General features: G+C 36.6%; 1 protein-coding gene across 5 annotated transcripts in view; it reads right to left on the reverse strand.

The window, feature by feature from the left end:
• ATR (ATR serine/threonine kinase) overlaps positions 1-19,555 on the reverse strand; it is a 104,212-nt gene that overhangs the window by 15,742 nt on the left and 68,915 nt on the right. For 3 of the 5 annotated variants that reach the window (XR_009054237.1, XM_057738245.1, XM_057738246.1), the window contains 6 exons: positions 19,371-19,548; positions 18,039-18,218; positions 17,437-17,596; positions 15,342-15,521; positions 10,544-10,686; positions 434-531 (listed from right to left, as the gene is read on the reverse strand). Coding sequence is in view for 4 of the 5 variants with exons in the window: in XM_057738245.1 (XP_057594228.1) it covers positions 434-531; positions 10,544-10,686; positions 15,342-15,521; positions 17,437-17,596; positions 18,039-18,218; positions 19,371-19,548 (939 nt within the window). In the remaining variant the exon portion in view is untranslated. Of the gene's footprint in view, positions 1-433; positions 8,558-10,543; positions 10,687-15,341; positions 15,522-17,436; positions 17,597-18,038; positions 18,219-19,370; positions 19,549-19,555 lie in introns of those variants that run through there. The other 2 variants (XM_057738247.1, XM_057738248.1) reach the window with 2 other exon arrangements.

The following is a 19,555-nucleotide window of genomic DNA, read 5'->3' on the forward strand; positions in this document are numbered from 1 at the left end:
AGTAAAAAATAAAAGTATATCAATTTCACAGAAAAAATTTTTTGTTTTAAAAACAGCTTTAAGATGTATGTTATTCACATGTTCAAAGCTAGATCACTTGCCAATTTGTGAAAAGATACTTTTCTCTGTCCAAGTAGGAAAAAATATTTAAGTCCACTGAAAAAACTCAAGGCCCATTAATTTTCACTACAAGCAAACAGAACAAGCCACAGTCCATTGTAATTTTTAAGGTAAATTATCTGGCTTAAACTAGTATTTTTCAGTATGTGTTAGGTTTACCAGGGAACGAGCACATTTTTTACTTGCAGGCCCTGTAGCTACTGAAAAAAGTCTATGTTTAGTCTTTCTCCTCTTTTTTAACATTTGGTTTCTTGCTCACACATAAACTATAACTCTTCTCAGTCTCTTAAAAATTTTACCAAAAAAATTATACCTTTTTCCCATTCGTATGCCTTAGCACCAAAATCAAGCCATAGCGATAACATTCGTGGCATTGATTGATATATGAACTGATTTCCATACTGTAGAGATCTGCAATTATATAGAAAAGATATTAACCATAGTATTCTTTTTTACATTATATGAATTAAAATATAAAGACTTAAATTACCACCTGAGAAATACACAGCCTCTGACAAAAATTATAATATCAGTATTTCTTCCTGGTACATGTTATTTTCACTCCTCTCTCTCAATTTTTTTCTTTCTTCATTCCTCACTAAGCTCTATATTATCAATACGTGGACCGAAAATACTTCAAGCTTTGACCTAGTCAAACTCCTGTTAGTACTTCTTTCAAATTGTCCACAGAATCTATGCCTTTATTTGTATTCCATGGCCATAATCCTAGGTCAGGTCCCATCACTCCATTTCTGGGAAATTACAGTAACTTGGTCTCCCTAATTCCACATTTCTTCCCTTCAATAAATTCCAGACTAACATTTCTGAAATTCTAGCTTTATTATACCTTCCCCCTGTTCAAAAACAGGAATCACTTACCTATAGATTAAGTCTATATGAATGACTCTGCTTGGGATTCAAATATATATAACCCTTTTTCTTTACAACTTTGCAGTTTTAGTCTCTCACTATTCACCAGCATACATCTTCCATCAAGTCCAATTTCCTCATCATCCTCTCAACAAACCACTCAACCCTGTGTCTCTGCCAAATCTGTGAAAAGTTAGTACAGGGATAACCCGGAGATATTGCAGGTTTGGTACCAGACCACTGCGATAAAGTGAGTCACAATAAAGTGAGTCACACAAATTTTTTGGTTTCCCAATGCATTTAAAAGTCATGTTTACACTATACTGTAGTCTACTAAGTGTGCAATAGCATATGTCTAAAAAAGCAATATACATACCTTAATTGTAAAATACTTTACTGCTAAAAAATGCTAATCATCATCTGAGCCTCCAGCAAGTTGTAATCTTTTTGCTGGCGGAGGGTCTCACCTTGATGTTGATGGCAGCTGATTGATCAGGGTGGTGGCTGTTGAAGTTGCAGTGACTGTAGCAATTTTTTTCTTTTTTTTAAACTTTTTATTTTTTTATTTTTTACAATAAACTGCATATATTTAGAGTGTACAATTTGGTACCCCAATCTCCCAATTCATTTCCTCCCCACCCTCCCCGCTTTCCCCACTTGCTGTCCATATGTTTGTTCTCTACATCTGTGTCTATTTCTGCCTTGCAAACCAGTTGATTTGTACCATTTTTCTATAGTCCACATATATGTGTTAATATACAATATTTGTTTTTCTCTTTCTGACTCACTTCACTCTGTATGACAGTCTCTAGGGCCATCCATGTCTCTACAAATGTCCCAGTTTCATTGCTTTTTACAGCTGAGTAATATTCCATTGTATGTATGTACCACATCTTCTGTATCCATTCATCTGTTGATGGACATTTAGGTTGCTTCCATGTCCTGGCTATTGTAAATAGTGCTGCAATGAACACTGGAGTGCATGCATCTTTTTGAATTATGGTGTTCTCTGGATATATGCCCAGTAGTGGGATTGCTGGGTCATATGGTAACTCTATTTTTAGTTTTTCAAGGAACCTCCATATTGTTCTCCATAGTGGCTGTATCAATTTACATTCCCACCAGCAATGCAAGAGTGTTCCTTTTTCTCCACACCCTCTCCAGCATTTACTGTTTGTCGATTTTCTGATGATGCCCATTCTAACCGGTGTGAGGTGATACCTCATTGTCGTTTTGATTTGCATTTCTCTAATAATTAGTGATGTTGAGCAGCTTCTCATGTGCCTCTTGGCCATCCATATGACTTCTTTGGAGAAATGCCTATTTAGGTCTTCTGCCCATTTTTTGATTGGGTTGTATGTTTTTTTGATATTGAGCTGGATAAACTGTTTATATATTTTGGAGATTAATCCTTTGTCTGTTTATTCGTTTGCAAATATTTTCTCCCATTCTGAGGGTTGTCTTTTCGTCTTGCTTATAGTTTCCTTTGCTGTGCAGAAGCTTTGACATTTCATTAGGTCCCACTGATTTATTTTTGTTTTTATTTCCATTATTCTAGGGGGTGGATCAAAAAAGATCTTGCTGTTATTTACATCAAAGAGTGTTCTTCCTATGTTTTCCTCTAGGAGTTTTATAGTGTCTGGCCTTGCATTTAGGTCTTTTATCCATTTTGAGTTTATTTTTGTGTATGGTGTTAGGAAGTGTTCTAATTTCATTCTTTTACATGTAGCTGTCCAGTTTTCCCAGCACCACTTATTGAAGAGGCTGCCTTTTCTCCATTGTATATCCTTGCCTCCTTTGTCATAGATTAGTTGACTGTAGTTTATCTCTGGGCTTTCTATCCTGTTCCATTGATCTATATTTCTGTTTTTGTGCCAGTACCATACTGTCTTGATCACTGTAGCCTTGTAGTATAGTCTGAAGTCGGGAAGCCTGATTCCACCAACTCGGTCCTTCCTTCTCAAGATTGCTTTGGCTATTCGGGGTCTTTTGCATTTCCATACAAATCGTAAAATTTCTTGTTCTAGTTCTGTGAAAAATGCCATTGGTAACTTGATCGGGATTGCATTGAATCTGTAAATTGCTTTCGGTAATATAGTCATTTTCACAATGTTGATTCTTCCAATCCAAGAACATGGTATGTCCCTCCATCTGTTTGTGTCTTTGATTTCTTTCATTAATGTCTTATAGTTTTCTGAGTACAGGTCTTTTACCTCCTTGGTTAGGTTTATTCCTAGGTATTCTATTCTTTTTGTTGCAATGGTGAATGGGATTGTTTCCTTAATTTCTCTTTCTGATCTTTCATTGTTGGTGTATAGAAATGCAAGAGATTTGGCAATTTCTTAAAATAAGACAATGATGTCTGCCACGCTGACTGATACTTCCTTTCATGAACGATTTCTCTGTAGCATGCAATGCTGTTTTATAGCATTGTACCCACAGTAAAACTTCTTTCAAAACTGCGGTCAATCCTCTCAAACCCCGACACTGCTTTATCAACTAAGTTTAGGTAATATTCTAAATCCTTTGCTGTCATTTCAACAATCTTCACGGCATCTTCAGGAGTAGATTCCATCTCGAGAAATCACTTTTTTTCCTCATCCATAAGAGGCAGCTCTTCATTCGTTTTATTGTGTTTCTATCGTGAGATTACAGCAATTTAGTCACATCTTCAGATTCCACTCCTAATTCTAGTTCTCTTGGCTACTTTCACCACATCTGTAGAAAGACAGCAGAAAAAAAGTCTCTTTCACTTATTTCCACTTGGATTGTTACCTCCTTTCTTCCATGGGCTTTGGGCATTGTTTGCTGTTCTTTTTCTAGTTCCTTTAGGTGTAAGGTTAGATTGTTTGAGATTTTTGTTTCTTGAGGTAGGCCTGTATTGCTATAAATTTCCCTCATAGTATTGCTTTTGCTGCATCCCATAAATTTTTTGGTATGTCATATTTTCATTTTCATCTGTCTTTAGGTAACTTTTAATTTCTTCTTTGATTTCTTTGTTGACCCAAAAATTGTTTGGTAGCATGCTGTTCAGTCTTCATATATACTTGCTATATACTTTCTTCTTGTAGTTGATTTCTAGTTTCATACCATTGTGATTGGGAAAGATGCTTGATATGATTTCAATCTTCTTAAATTTACTGAGACTTGTTCTGTGACTCAAGATAGAGTCTGTCCTTGAGAAAGTACCATGTGCACTTGAGAATATGTATTCTGCTGTGTTTGAATGTAATGTTCTGTATAGATCTATCAAATCCATCTGGTTCTGCTGTTTCCTTGCTGAATTTCTCTCTAGATAATCTATCCACTGATGCAAGTGGGATGTTAAAGTCCCCTACTATTATTGTGTTGCTGTCAATTTCCATTTGCTAGGAGTATCATCTTCCATCCCTTCACTTTGAGCCTATGTTTGTCTTTAGAGCTGAGCTCCTGGAGGCAGCATATAGTTGGGTCTTGTTTTTTTAATTCACCCAACCACTCTGTGTCTTTTGGTTGGTGAATTCAATCCATTTACAGTTTAGGTGATAGATGAGGAATTAGCACTGCCATTTTAGCTTTTGTTTTCTGGTTGCTCTATATCTTCATCTTTTTTTTTCCCCATGTGTTTCTGTCTGCCATTTTGATTTGGAGGTTTTCTGTTTTTCATAGTTTCCTCTTTATGTTTCATGTTTCTACTCTAGATTTATGTTTTGTGGGGTTGCATGAAACCGTTTTTTAAATTTAATTAATTTATTTGCTGCATTGGGTCCTTGTTGCTGCACATGGGCTTTCTCTAGTTGCGGTGAGTGGGGGCTACTCTTAGTTGTGCGGGCTTCTCATTGGCTCTAGGCACACGGGCTTCAGTAGTTGTGGCACTTGGGCTCAGTAGCTGTGGCTTGTGGGCTCTAGAGCACAGGCTCACTAGCTGTGGTGCACAGGCTTAGTTGCCCCGTGGCACATGGGATCTTCCCGGCCCAGGGATCAAACCCATGTTCCCTGCATTGGCAGGCAATTCTTAACCACCGTGCCACCAGGGAAGTCCCTGAAACCTCGCATAGATAAAAATAGTCCTTTTTCTGCTGATAGGATCTTAACTTCATTTACCTATGTAGGTTCTGTCCTTTTCCTCTTCCCCTCTTAATTTTTGTCTCAAATTATCCCTTTTTATGTTGTGAGTTTGTTACCAAATTGAAATAGTTATAGTTGTTTTTTCAACATTTTCCCCCTTTAGCCTTTATGCTATAACAAAGTGTTTAAAAACCTATTGTGATAAAGACTTGCAACTTTTGATTCTGTCTACCTATCATCTGACTCAAAGTTTTGTGTACTTTTTGCTATTTTGCTTCTGGTAGAAAAGCTCCTTTCAACATTTCTGGTAAGGCAGGTCTAATGTTGATTAGCTCTCTTGGCTTTTTTTTGTCTGGGAAAGTCTTTACTTCTCCTTCATATCTGAAGGATAACTTTGCTGGATAGTGTATTCTTGAAAGACAATTTTTATCTTTCACTATTTTGAGAAAGTCACTCCACTTCCTCCTGGTCTGTAGCATTTTTATCGAGAAAGGATAGCCCAATGAGGTGGCTTTGTGGGTTACCATCTCTTTTTCCTTGGCTGCCTTTAAAATTCTTTGTCATTGACTTTTGACAATTTTAATACAATTTGTCTTAGAGAAGGTAATTAGGTGTTCTCTTGGCTTCATAGACTTGTATATTGTATACCCACCTTCTTCTCCAGGTTTGGGAAGTTCTCAGCTATTAGTTCTTTAAATAAACTCTTTGCTCTCTTCTCCCTCTCTTCTCTTCTGCAATACTCATTACCCTAATGTTGCCCTTCCTAAGAGAGTTGGATAGCTATCATAGAATTTCCTCATTTTTAAAATATCTTCTCTTTGCTGTCCTACTTGTACCATTTCTAGATTTTTATCTTCAAGCTTGCTAATTCTCTCTTCCATATGGTCTGCTCTATTTCCAATGCTTTTAAATGCATTCTTCACCTCATTTATTGAGGTCTTCAACTCCAGAATTTGTTTGGTTCTTTTTTAGCATTTCATTCTCTTCAGTCAGTATTCCCTCTGTTCATTAATTTTATTCCCAAGCCCACTGAACTGCCTTTCTAAATTTTCCTATAGCTCACTGGGTTTTTCTCTCTTTTTAAAATTAATTAATTAATTATTTTTGGCTGCACTGTGTCTTTGTTGCTGTGCGCAGGCTTTCTCTAGTTGCAGCGAGTGGGGGCTACTCTTCATTGCCATGCATGAGCTTCTCATTGTGGTGGCTTCTCTTGTTGCGGAGAACAGGGTCTAGGTGTGTGGACTTCAGCAGTTGTGGTACGAGGGCTCAGCAGTTGTAGCTTGCGGGCTCTAGAGTGCAGGATCAGTAGTTGTGGCACATGGGCTTAGCTGCTCCATGGCATGTGTGATCTTCCTGAACCAAGGATTGAACCCGTGTCCTCTGCAATGGCAGGCGGATTCTTAACTGCTGCACCACCAGGGAAGTCCCTCACTGGGTTTCTTCATGACAGCTATATTGAATTCTCTACCAAATTGCAATATTCTCTGATTAAGTTTGGCTTCTGGAAAATCATCATTTGCTTTTTGTGGTACAGTGTCACTATGGTTCTTCATGGTGCTACATGAGACGTTTCTTTGCCAGTGCATTTGAAGTAGGGACAGGTTAGAGATTAGGGGCCTTTCTTTTGTTTTCCAGTAGGTGGCACTATAGCATAGGTTTTTGGTTCCTTTTACCTGAGGTGCCTCTGGTTCTACTTGAGAATCTGCCCTTTCCACCTTCCACCTCCTCTGTTAGAGATATGACTCCTTGCCCTTGTTACTGCATCTTGGGCCTCTGAAGTCATTGGTACTTTCCTTCTGCCACTGTCACTGTGCACCTGGATGGTAGATTGCCATCTCATGTGGGATCCCATGAATCGCAGGCTCTACTGCCATGGCGGGGGGAGGCAAATGAGGAGCGTTGGGAGGGGAGCTAAGGTTGCATGGGTGCCTCTGCTGTGTCTGGTGTTGTAAGGTTTGTGGGGCTCTGCCACAGTGGACCTGGAGTTGTTGGAGTCTCAGTGGCTGGAGGGACAGGGTCTCGGGCCCCACTGCCACTGCTCTGCAATTACCCGTGGCCACGTGAGCTGCTGTGTCCAGGAGGCCGGAATCATGTGTACCTTCCTCCCCTGTTACTATCAGGTTCTCTGGGGCTGCAGACTCAGTTGTTGTGGCTGGAGGACTGGGTTTGCAGGCACCACCTGTGCTGTTCCCTTGCTTTTACCTCCTCTATGTGTTTCAGTCCCCCTACCTTTAGATGTACCACTATGTGGATTCTCCAGTGTTCTGGTGTGTTGAGCAGAAGTACCTTTGTTGCACTGCGGATGTTTTACTGGTTGTAGACTGAAGGGGTGAGACAAAGGTAGCTTTTCATTCTGCCATATTGCAGACATCACCTCAATCATGAAATATATTTCTTAAACAACAAAACTTGAAAGTTGAAATTACTCCTTGTTCATGGGCTGCAGAATGGATGTTGTGTTAGCTGGCATGAAAACAACACTAATCTCAGTATACACCTCTATCAGAGTTCTTGGGTGACCAGGTGCATTGTCAATGAGCACTGACATTTTGAAAGGAATCTTCGTTCCTGAGTAGTGGGTCTCAACCTGGGCTTAAAATATATAGTAAAACATGTTGTAAATACCTGTGGTGTCATCCAGACTTTGTGATTCCATTTACAGAGCATAGGCAGAACAGACTTAGCATAAATCTTAGGGCTCTAGGATTTTCAGAGTAGTAAGTGAGCACCGGCTTTAACTTAAAGTCACCAGCTGCATTAGCCCCTAAAAAGAGAGTCAGCCTGTCCTTTGAAGCTTTGAAGCCAGGCATTGACTTCTCCTCTCTAGTTACGAAAGCTCTAGATGGCATCTTCTTCCAATATAAGGCTGTTTTGTCTACATCAAAAATCTGTTGTTTAGTGTAGCCACCTTCTTTAATGATCTTAGCTAGATCTGGATAACTTGCTGCAGCTTCTACATCAGCACTTGTTGCTTCACCTTGCACTTTTCTGTTATGGAGATGGTTTCTTTCCCTAAACTTCGTGAACCAATGTCTGCTAGCTTCAAACTTTTCTTCTGCAGCTTTTTCACCTCTTTCAGCTTTCTTGAAATTGAAGAGAGTTAGGGCCTTGCTCTGGATAAGTTTTGGGAATATGGTGTCTGATTTGATCTCTGTAGACTACTAAAATTTTCTCCATATCAGCAATAAAGCTGTTTTACTTCCTCATTATTCTTTACGCTAACTGGATTAGCACTTTTAATTTCTTTTAAGAACTTTTCCTTTGCATTCACAACCTGGCTAACTCTTTGGCACGAGAGGCCTAGCTTTTGGCCTATCTCAGCTTTTGACATGAGCTCCTCACTAAGCTTAATCATCTCTAGCTTCTGATTTAAAGTGAGAGATGTACGACTCTTGCTTTCCCTTGAACACTTAGAGGCCACTGTAGGGTTATTAACTGGCCTAATTTCAATATTGTTGCCTCAGGGAATAGGGAGGCCCAAGGAGAAGGAAAGAGATGGTGGAATGGCCAGTTGGTGGAGCTGTCAGAACACACACAATTATGGAATAAGTTCACTGTCTTATATGCGCTCAGTTTGTGGTGTCCCAGAACAATTACAATAGTTAACATCAAAGATCACTGGCTACAGGTCACCATAACAAACACAATAATAATGAAAAAGTTTGAAATATTGCAAGAATTACCAAAATGTGAGTACACAGAGACCTGAAGTGAATAAATGCTGCTGGAAAAATGACAATGACAGACTTGCTTGACGCAGGGTTGCCACAAAGCTTCAAATAGTAAAAAATGCAATATTTGTGAAAAATGAGATATGCCTGTAATGTCCTCTCTTTTAGTATTTAATTACTTTTTAAATCCTATCTTCTTCATGAGGCCTACCAAACTTCCGTAGCAATGCAGTGCAAAGAGGTATACTTTTGATATCATGAAGCCAGTGATTTGAGTTTTGACTTCAGATTTGCCCCAAATCCATGACTCTTGGACTTGTTTGGCTCATTTTTGGTATCTTGCTAATATCAAAAAGATATTTCTAATATTTATACCACTTATATTAATATTTGATCACATACTATTATGTACCATTATTTAAATATTTTGTGTGCTAAGGTTTCTTTATCCAATTGGACTGTAGCTCCTTAAGGGCAAACACTAATGCTAAATTAGTAATAACAGTAATTCAATCACTCAGGGGATAAGCATAGATAGCTGAGTTTATTTACTCCCTTAAGTATCTAAATGTTTTATTTTAACTACTATGGATAAAATATGTTCTTAAATAGCCTTACTTTCTTAAACTATACTTTTAAAAATCTTGTACTATACCTAATAGTTTTATGCTTATCAAGGACTCTAAAGAACGTTTCAGAAGAAATGTATTAAACAAATTCTGTATACCAATGCATATGATATATGCCAAGACCAAAGAGCAAATGAGAGGTATTGCTCATTTTAGAAAAGAAAAATGCATTTAATAACTGTCCTCTATTTCAAAATGCCAATATACCAGGAATTCTTCCTTAATAACAAGCCATTAATAATCAGTAATAAATGAAATTAGGTTTGGATTTTAAGAAACTTGAATTCCAGGGAGTTCCCTGCTGGCCTACTGGTTAGGATTCTGGGTTTTCACTGCCGTGGCCCAGGTTCAATTCCTGGTTGGGGAACTGAGATCCCACAAGCCACGCAGTGCAGCCAACAAACAAACAAACAAGCAAACAAAAACTGAATTCCATTCTGGGAAGAGAGGCGTGGCCAAATTTTGCAATACTAACACCGCTGATGAACAAACAAATATTGCTTTGATTCCTGAAAATATTGAACTGAGAAGTCAAAATACCTGATAATAGGCAACTTTAAATAAATTTATTGCTCTGAAGTAGGTTACTCATCAATGTAAAACAATGGTCCATGAGTATGATAAGAAAATGAGTGGAATGTTATTATTACTTCTTAGGAATTAATAATTTGTGATAAACAGGAGGCATGAGACAATATACTATTTGACTATAATACACTAATATATGAAATTAAGGTACATTTCATCTGTTACCTAGTTTAAGAGATAAGCTCTTTCTACAAGTCTAATGTCAAAACCATTTTTATATATACTCCTTCTTAGAGAATGGGCTGGAAGGAAACATTCCACAGGCAATTAAATACAACCATTAAATGTATTAGATTTAGGGTCTTCTGGAATTCTAGGGGAGAGGACTCAGAGGATGAGGGTCCAGAATGGAAAGGACACTTAATTTTCATTGTATATTCTTGGTACTTTTGAATTTTAAAAAACATATGCATATATTACTTATTCCATTAAAATAATTATTTAAAGGGAAGGAAAAAATTGTACAAAGAAAAAATTTACATCTCATCTAAGGTGACAGTTTAAATCAGTGGTAAAGCAGAAAACATCCTACAAATGCTAAGATCTGTGATAATAGTTCAATATCAACGGAGTCACCCTGATATACTTAATCAGCAAACATGTAGTTCTCACTCTCACCTTCCAAAGTGAAGGACTATATACCGAATGAGATCACCCTGCTTTTCCATTTTGTTGTCTGTGACCATGGGCATCAATTTGTCATAGTACTTGGCAAGGTAGAAATGTCCATCCTCCCACTCTGGCAGGAACAAGGTCACATCCTGTAAAAGATAACAGAGAATACTCACTTAAGAAAACCCCCCACTATGCTGGGAAGTAAAGTATGAATAGTTAATTAGGGATCAAAAGTATGAGACCCACATCTAGGCAGAACAAAGTCAAAGGCAGACTGGCTTTTTGGTGTAAATAAGGAATAGCTACTTTCTTACAAAGGTTTTCTCAGAATAGCTGGTGGGTTCTGGTGGGTTGCCCACTGATCAGCATGTCATGATAATTAGCTATACAGTATAGGGAAAAAAACTCCACTTACATTGCCACTTTATATGGTACATCAAAATAATTTTCAGATGGATTAAGGTATTTCATGTATGTGTGTATGTGTATATTTTTATTGTTTTTTAAAAAAACCTCAAAGAAGTAGTAATATCAAATCTCTGAAGAGGATAAGACTTTAAAAGCATACACATATAGTTTTTAAAAAATCACATATCTTATTTTTATCTAAGATCTCTCATAAGTTATTGCCCTCTCTCTCAACTCCTTCATAATCAGGCTTCTGAAAAGAATTCTCCATTTCACATTCATTCCTCAAAATATTTCTTTTTGGCTTTAGTCAACACCACTCCACTTAAGCAGCAACTTAAATAGACATACTTTCCAATTCTGATCTCATGTGAGCTCTCTTCAGCATATGTTTCTGTTGTCAATGCCATTTCTTCTTTGAATCACTTTCTTCCCTTTGCTTCTGTGAGGCCACAATCTTCCAAGTTTTCTCCTACCTTTCTGGTCACTCCTACTCAGTAGCCTTTGCCATTTCCTCTCCCTTTCCCTTATATCTGTATATTTGTGGCGTTTATTAATTTTTTAATGATATTATTTGAAATGTGATGGAGAATACATACAACAGCTGAGTAAAAATTAAAAAAAAATAAAGCTTTACTCTTAATTCAAGCAAATTTGAGAACATGGTTTAGACCAGGAACCTTAAAATGAGATCTTAAATTTCCTCCAAATCTAATCCTAAAATCTTACAGATACAAACCTGCTTGTGGGTAGAGGAGAGAATGACATGACTAGATGTATGGAACAGATGCTGGATTCATGTGCCTAAAACTGGCCACAGGGATGGGCTCCCAGTGTGCTTTTCCCATCTAGTCACAGGAGATGCAAAGGGAATGAAGGAAAATACTAATTAAGATTTCTTCTACAAAGATTTTTTCAGTTTGGTTTTACCATCTTTTTATCTCCCTTTCTTTCCTTTCTTCCCCCCTCCCTCCCTCCTTCCTTCCTGGTTTAAGGTTTAAAATTTTATTTTGGAAAATAAAATTTACATACAGAAAGATAAATAAATCTTATATGCAAAGCTTAATCAATTATCACAAAGTAATCACACCTATATAAGAATTCCAGAAACACGAGCTCCCTGCTTCACCCTCCCAAACACTACGTTCATTTTCTTCCCAAATAACCACCACTATAGATTTAATATTTGTGTGTTGCCCCCCTTCCCCCCTCACCCAATCCATATGTTGAAGCCTGATCCCCAATGTGGTGGTATTTGGATGTGGGGCCTTTGGGAGGTGATTAGATCACAAGTGTGGAACGCTCATGAATAAGATTAGTGCCCTTACAAAAGAGGCCCCACAGACCTCCCTCATCTCCTCTGCCATGTGAGGTTATAAGGAGAACATGGCTATCTCTGTACTAGAAGCAGGCCCTCACCAGACTAAATCTGCCAGCACCTTAATTCTGGACTTCCCAGCCTCCAGAACTGTGAGAAATAAATGTTATTTAAGCCACCCAGTATATGGTATGTTTGTTATATCAGCACAAATGGACTAAAAACAACCACTATCTCCATTTCTGATACAATAATTTTGTTTTGCTCATTTTTGAACTTTATATAAATGGAATCATACTACATGTATGATTTTTTTATATGACTGTTTTCATTCAACATTCAGTTTGTGAGACCAAACCAATTTGTTGCATGTAACTTTGGTTTGTTGGTTTTCATTGCTATATATACAGTATTCCATTATAGGAATATGTCATAATTCGTTTATCTATTCTATAACTGATTGACATTTTTACTTCCAGTTTAAAATCTACAAATAATGTTGGTATAAACATTTTTGTGTATGTTCTATGGAGACATGTTGAGCATTGGTAAAGTGGCTATCATAGTATTATCACCTTTAGGAGAAAACATCAAACTGTTTTCCAAAATGATTGCAATAATTTATACTTGTAGCAGCAATGCATGAGTGTCTAAATGCTCTATAGCTTTGCTAACACTTGAAAATATCAATCTTTTAAATTTTAACCATTCTTGTAGGTATATAGTGTTAGCTCGTAATACTTTTAACTGAACTACAGTAGATTTACAATCTTGTATTAGTTTCATCATAATACTTTTAAAATCTGCACCTATTCCTGTTTACTAGAGTGAACATATTTTCCTTTTTCTTCTTGGAGGTCAGTTATACATTTACTTCTGTTAAGTCTTCTATTCAATTTTAAAATTGAGTTGTTTGTATTTTTCTTATTGACTTTTAAGAGTTCTTATTATATTCTGGATATAAGCCTCTTATTTATGTATTGCAAATATCTTGAAATCTATGGCTTGCCTTTACATTCTTTTAAAAATATTTATATTACATTTATTAATAAATATATATTTTTTATTTTTTAAATTGAAATACAATTGACGTACAGTCATATGTTAGTTTCAGGTGTACTACATAGTGATTTGACATTTGCATACGCTATGAAATGATCACCACGATAAGTCTAGTAAGCATCTGTCCCTGTACAGAGTTATTACAATATTATTGACCATATTCCTTACACGGTCTATTATGTCTCCATGGCTTATTATATAACTGAAGGTTTATACCACTTAATCCCCTTCATCTATTCCCCCGCTACGCACCTCCCCTTTCTTGACTTTACATTCTTTTTTTTAAAAATAAATTTATTTATTTATTTATTTATTTTATTGGCTGTGTTGGGTCTTTTTAGCTGTGCATGGGCTTTCTTTTTAGTTGCAGTGAGCGGGGGCTAATCTTCGTTGTGGTGCACAGGCTCCTCATTGCTGTGGCTTCTCTTGTTGCAGAGCATGGGCTCTAGGCGCGTGGGCTTCAGCAGTTGCAGCACATGCGCTCAATAGTTGTGGCTCACGGGCTCTAAAGCGCAGGCTCAATAGTTGTGACGCATGGGCTTAGTTGCTCCGTGTCATGTGGGAACTTCATGGAGCAGGGATCGAACACGTGTCCCCTGCATTGGCAGGCAGATTCTCAACCACTGTGCCACCTAGGAAGCCCTGCCTTTACATTCTTAATGGTATCTTCTGATGAACAGAAATTCATAATTTAATTTAGTCAAATTTATTAATCGTTTATTTTATGATTATTGTTTTTGGTCTGTTTAAGATGTCCTGAGCTACCTCTAGGTTTGAAGATACTCTCCTCCTATATTCTGTTTTGGGAGTTTTATTATTTTGTCTTTCACATTTAGATCTACAATCTACCTGAAGTTTATTTTTGTGTATGTTGTAAAGAAGGGATCAAGTTTGATTCCTCCTCCCATAAGCTATCCAAGTGACACAACAACATTTATTGAAAAGATCATTCCTCACAATTCTACAATATCACCTAGAATCTGTTTCTGGGTTCTCTCTTCTGTTCTATTGGTTATTTGTCTGAATGAACACAACATCACCTTAATTACTGTACCTTTATAATAAGTCTTGAAACACATCCTGGTTCTTATCAGTATGCCTCTCCAACATATACTTGTTACACTTCTCTTTTCTACTCTGCTCTGTGTCCCAAAAGACTGACACTGTTGATTTCTATCAGTGGGTCTACTTGCCTTCTGTAAATTGTTCTTCTTATAGTTCCCCCATGATTGTTCTTTCCTTAGCAGCTGTTTCCAGCTGGGCCTCATAGAGTTTTGAGTTATGAATATGTATCTTGGCATTCAGCCAAAGACTCAGCAGTGATTCTAATGCAGATCTAGAAATTTCTGTCTAACTCCTTTTTCTTGATTAGTCTGCCTCATGATTCTAGCCACCGATTCTTATTTTACAATTTTGTATCTTCTATGTTTAAAATTTTTTTTTCAGTTCCTTTTCTAATTCCTTGAGATGGATTCTTAGCTCATTAATTTTGAGCCTTTATTTTCTTCTAATATATGTAAATAAAATTTCAAATTCCCTTTAAGAATGGCTTTAGCTGAATCCAAGTTTTGCTATTTGATATTTTTATTATCATTCAGTTCAAAGTATTTTTTAATTTCCATTGCAATTTTTTTTTGACCCATGGGTTACTGAGAAGTATCTCTTTTATAACACCATCTATGTAAGACTTAATACCTAGGTAAGGAAGGTATACATTGTGTTTGTTCAAAAATTTTCAGGCTGGTTAACTTTGGGAAGGAGGATGAATGGGTGAGTTCTAGAGCTCTAATAATATTCTTCTTGATGTGGATGGTGCTTTCATGAGTATATTTATTTTGTGATAATTCCTCCAGATATATACTTATGTTATATACTCACTAAAAAGTCAAAAAAGCTTCCTGGCTATTTTTATACATGTGCTCTTCCATATGGACTTTAAAATAATTTTAATATTTTCAAAAACAACAAAAAAAAGTGAGTCTCTAACGGAAATCACATTATACATTCACTTACCTTATATTTTTTCATAACTGCATTGCTTTCAAAGTTAGCTGTTTCTTCCATAAAACGGCCAACTAGTAGCATAGCTCGACCATGGATTAACATGTTCTTACTCTCGGTTGGGGTTTTATTTTCAGGAAAACATAACTCAACACCTTTCTGAAGAACAATTAGTGCCTGGTGAACATCACCCTGAAAGAAAAAAGGCAACGCCAAGTCTTTTAATTTAAGAACATATTTCCATTTTCTGAAAAGCAAATAAAATTGTTAGAACTTAAAGTCCATAAGATATTTTATGTATAAATCTATTTGTAATTGCATGTTCATCTCTCATTTTCCTCCTATGAAAGTAAAATCCTAAAAAGGAATCACTGCTTCATTTCATGCAGAACTCCTGTATTCATTCATTCATTAACTTGTTTTTTTTACAGTCAGTCAAAGTAAAGGGAACTGAAGATATATGTAGAGGGTTAGGGATAAACAAACATGAATATGTCAAAATCTCTGGCTTAAAAAAGTTCATAGGCAAGTGAGGAAATAAGACTATAAAACAACAACACAATGTGCTAAGTGCACAGAAGAATATACATGCGTATTATGTAGGAAAGAGAAGAGAGTGTTAGATCTACCTGAAGATACAGGAAAATGGAGTTGAGCAGTGGTCAGGCAAAGTAATCACATGAGGAAAATCTAAATTAGGTCTTAAAAAATGAGTAGAAATTTTCCTAGCAAAGAATTCAGTGAAGGACACTCTTGGTAGAAGGAATAATAATTTTAATTCAGAGAAAGGCAAGTACTCTGGTTTTAGCTGAAAACTAATGGGTTGGTGAGATTGTGACAACTGAAGCTCAAGTGGTAGGCTGAGACTCAATGAGAAAGGGTCTTGTGTACTTTCTAGAGTTCTGACTTAACCCTAAAGCCATGAAGACTACTTTGAAGGATTTTAACTGGGGGAACAACATGATTCAGTGTGCATTTTAGAAAGATGACAGACTGCAGTAATGAACACCAAGAAATGGTGAGACCTCTAAAAAAAAAACTGCTAATACTGCTAGAGGCTGCAAATGCTAAGGGCATGAAGGAAAGCAGCAAAGATAAATAAGAGAGAGGATTCAAAAGATATTGCCAAGGTTGATTTAGTCTCCAACTGGATGTAGAAAGAGAGGGACAGGAAGAAGTTCAAGATGATGCCCAGCTTACTGTCATAAATGAGAGGATGTGAGAGTCCTACTCAGAAAAATAGGGAATATGGGGGGAGAAACAGATACTGAATTTTACATGATGAATTGCATTTTGAGCATACCGAGTTTAAGGTAGTAAAATACATAAATGGACTAGCACTAGCTCTGAAAATGACCAGATGCGGACTAATACAGGCTGAATTATTACTTTCATCTCCCATCCAGGATACGTCTCCTCCCCTGTCCTTTCTTAGCTACCATAAAAGTTGGTGCAATCACAAACGGCACCAACTATAGATGCTAACTGTCAATTTTAGAACATGCTAAGCCTACTACTAATTCTAGACTGGTGGCAAACATGAGGAGATATGTAAGTAAGAGCCATTTAAATCTGCGGCATAAGCTTTTCAAGGAGTTCATATATTTTAAAAGCCCCCTTCTTATAACTGTAGCTTTAATCTGAGGATTGCTGAGGACTTTTACTCGCAACCTAAGCCTGCCCTGACAGGCTAGAAGTGAATCTTTACATCAACACTGGCAAGTCTACATAAAACCAATTATCTGCCAAGAATCTAAGTAAGGACAGTGCTATGCTCACCTAAATATTTCTTAAGTGCCGCTAAATGCACTTACGTATACATACAGAAGGTAAAAACAAAGGAAAAATTGGTCATTTCCCTCAAGAAAAAAATGGAAGACAGATGAAAACTGAAAGAGCTGTACTTTCAGTCTTGAAATGGGAAAATATCTGGGGACTTCAGGATAGAAGGAAGTTTCTTCCAGATGATGGTAGATAAATAATGCAGAAAGGTGACAGAAAAAGAAGGTTCTGAATTTAGATTAGGGATTGTCTCTGTTCGTGCCTTTGTAGGAAGTACCTAATCTATAATAGAAGATATATATGATGACATTCCCTTGGCCATTACCTTGGACCACAGCCACTTTGCCCTTTCCACATACAGTTCAGCGAGTCGTGATTCTCCAGCATTAAGGAGAGCATTGTAGGCTGTTTGGTGGTGACCAGCCTTTCGAGCTACTCTGGCACTCTGTAGCCAACATTCTCCAACCATTTCATTGTAATCTGGTCTAAAGGAATGTGACAAAATGGGGGGAAAGAGCATTTTAAAGTATATTCAACAACTTAATTAAAATATCTCTTCCCAACATGGAGCCTTCTCAACACATCTTTTCAAAGGAATCAAAGAATACTGATTTGTTAAAACACTAATTTTAATTTTCTTAGTGTTCTCCATTGTTATCAATTAGAAGCCTATGAAGACCTTGCTATTGACTTATATCTGTACCTCCCCCAGATATGTTTTTAACATTAAAAAAATGATATATTGCACATAAAAGTAAATTTTAAGTTCTAGGCACAATTCAACTATATAGTGTAGACTTGACAACTGACAATAGAAAAATAGATTCAGAGTGAAAATTAGGAAAGATATATACTCCAAAATAATATGCAAATACAATGCTAAATCCACAATAACTAACACGAAAAAAAAAAAAAAGTGCGTAAGACCTTTTGTTGAGGCTTAATAAAGCTCTCCGGAGAGCCAGTATGGGCTCCTTTGCTCTGTAGGAATTCTGGGTCATTTCCAGCCGAGCTACCCAATTTAGTGAATCTTCTTGAGTACTGTCACCTGGAGACTGGTAAAAAAGTGGTTTGATGCTATGCTCCAACTCACACAACATGTGCAATCTGAAGACAGACAGAGCCTATGTTAATATGTTGTCATATTTAGCCATATTAATCTGACATATAAAGCATGTATTTTAACCATTAAGAATATGAAATGTGTAGTTTTCTTTGGAAGAACTTTAACCAATATATCTTCTTGGTAATATAAACAGTAACATCTATAACTTTTCAAATTGGGTAAAAACACCAATTTATGTTGATTTGAATAGTTAGTACTTTCCTATGATCCCCAGACTCCCCTAATTAAACTGCAGAAGGGTATATGAAACTAAATTTAAATGTATGAAAGCCAGACTTTAGCACCTATACAAAGATAAAAGAAAATATAAACCTACATAAATATTTGCATATATTGCTGGTGCTATTGTAAGAGGGCCTGGCATAGTAGATGCCAGGAAAAAATTGTGAAATGAATGCAATTTTAATTGTTTTATTTCCCTAAGGCTGATGGAAACATTTGTGATACATTCAAATTAGCTTTTTCCCATGCCTATAACCTAGTGTTCAAGCCTGCAGTTGAGTAGCTACAGAACTGAATTAATCTCAGTGGTCCAGTCTATGGTTTCATTAAGCTGTTAACCAAAGGGACTCATACAACATAAAACAAATTTTTTCTTTTTAATTTACTGTAGTTCAATTACAACATAAGTTTGTTTTTTTTTTCCTTTCAGGTAAATTAACAGACCCAAAATGTTTTCCATCATTTTCTTCCTTACCTCTAAAAGTTAATATTCCTTGTGAGTAATGTAATGCCTACATTTGAGGGGGGAGTGGGAAATGTCAAAATGCATTCCTAAATGAGAAAAAAGAAAGGGAACCAACAAGTACTGAGCACCAATGTGCCAAGCAGACTAGATGTCCAGTTATTTAGGTTATATAGAAAGTAAACTATGACATTACAACAGGGCAAATGTAAAATATTTTTGCTATTTTTTAGAAGTCTTATAATTGCCTTTATAATTAAAAGGATGTATGTTAGAACATTTAAAAAAAACTATAGATGGGGGATTGTGAGGGAAAAAAAAATGAAAGAGTCATTTTGTGTAGCTATGCCTGACATCAAACATACTACTTATTTAGTAAGCACAAAATTCCAAGCCTGTCATATGACATCTATAGAACAGGAATATAAAAATGGAAACCTCAAGATACCTCACAATATATTCATATCCTCGTTGGTAAGAGCCTCTTTCAAAGCTTGCAGCTGAAAGAGGCACAATTTGTTCTGCTCTCACTAGTTTCAATGTGTCATAAAAAGCTGTGATATCTCTTTTTTTAGCTGATAATAATAGCTGTCCCAGTCTGACACTCCATGTTGTAGATTTCCCATCTGAAAA

The sequence above is a fragment of the Hippopotamus amphibius genome, chromosome 6 (genome assembly GCF_030028045.1).
Source record: "Hippopotamus amphibius kiboko isolate mHipAmp2 chromosome 6, mHipAmp2.hap2, whole genome shotgun sequence".
Classification (NCBI taxonomy): domain Eukaryota; kingdom Metazoa; phylum Chordata; class Mammalia; order Artiodactyla; family Hippopotamidae; genus Hippopotamus; species Hippopotamus amphibius.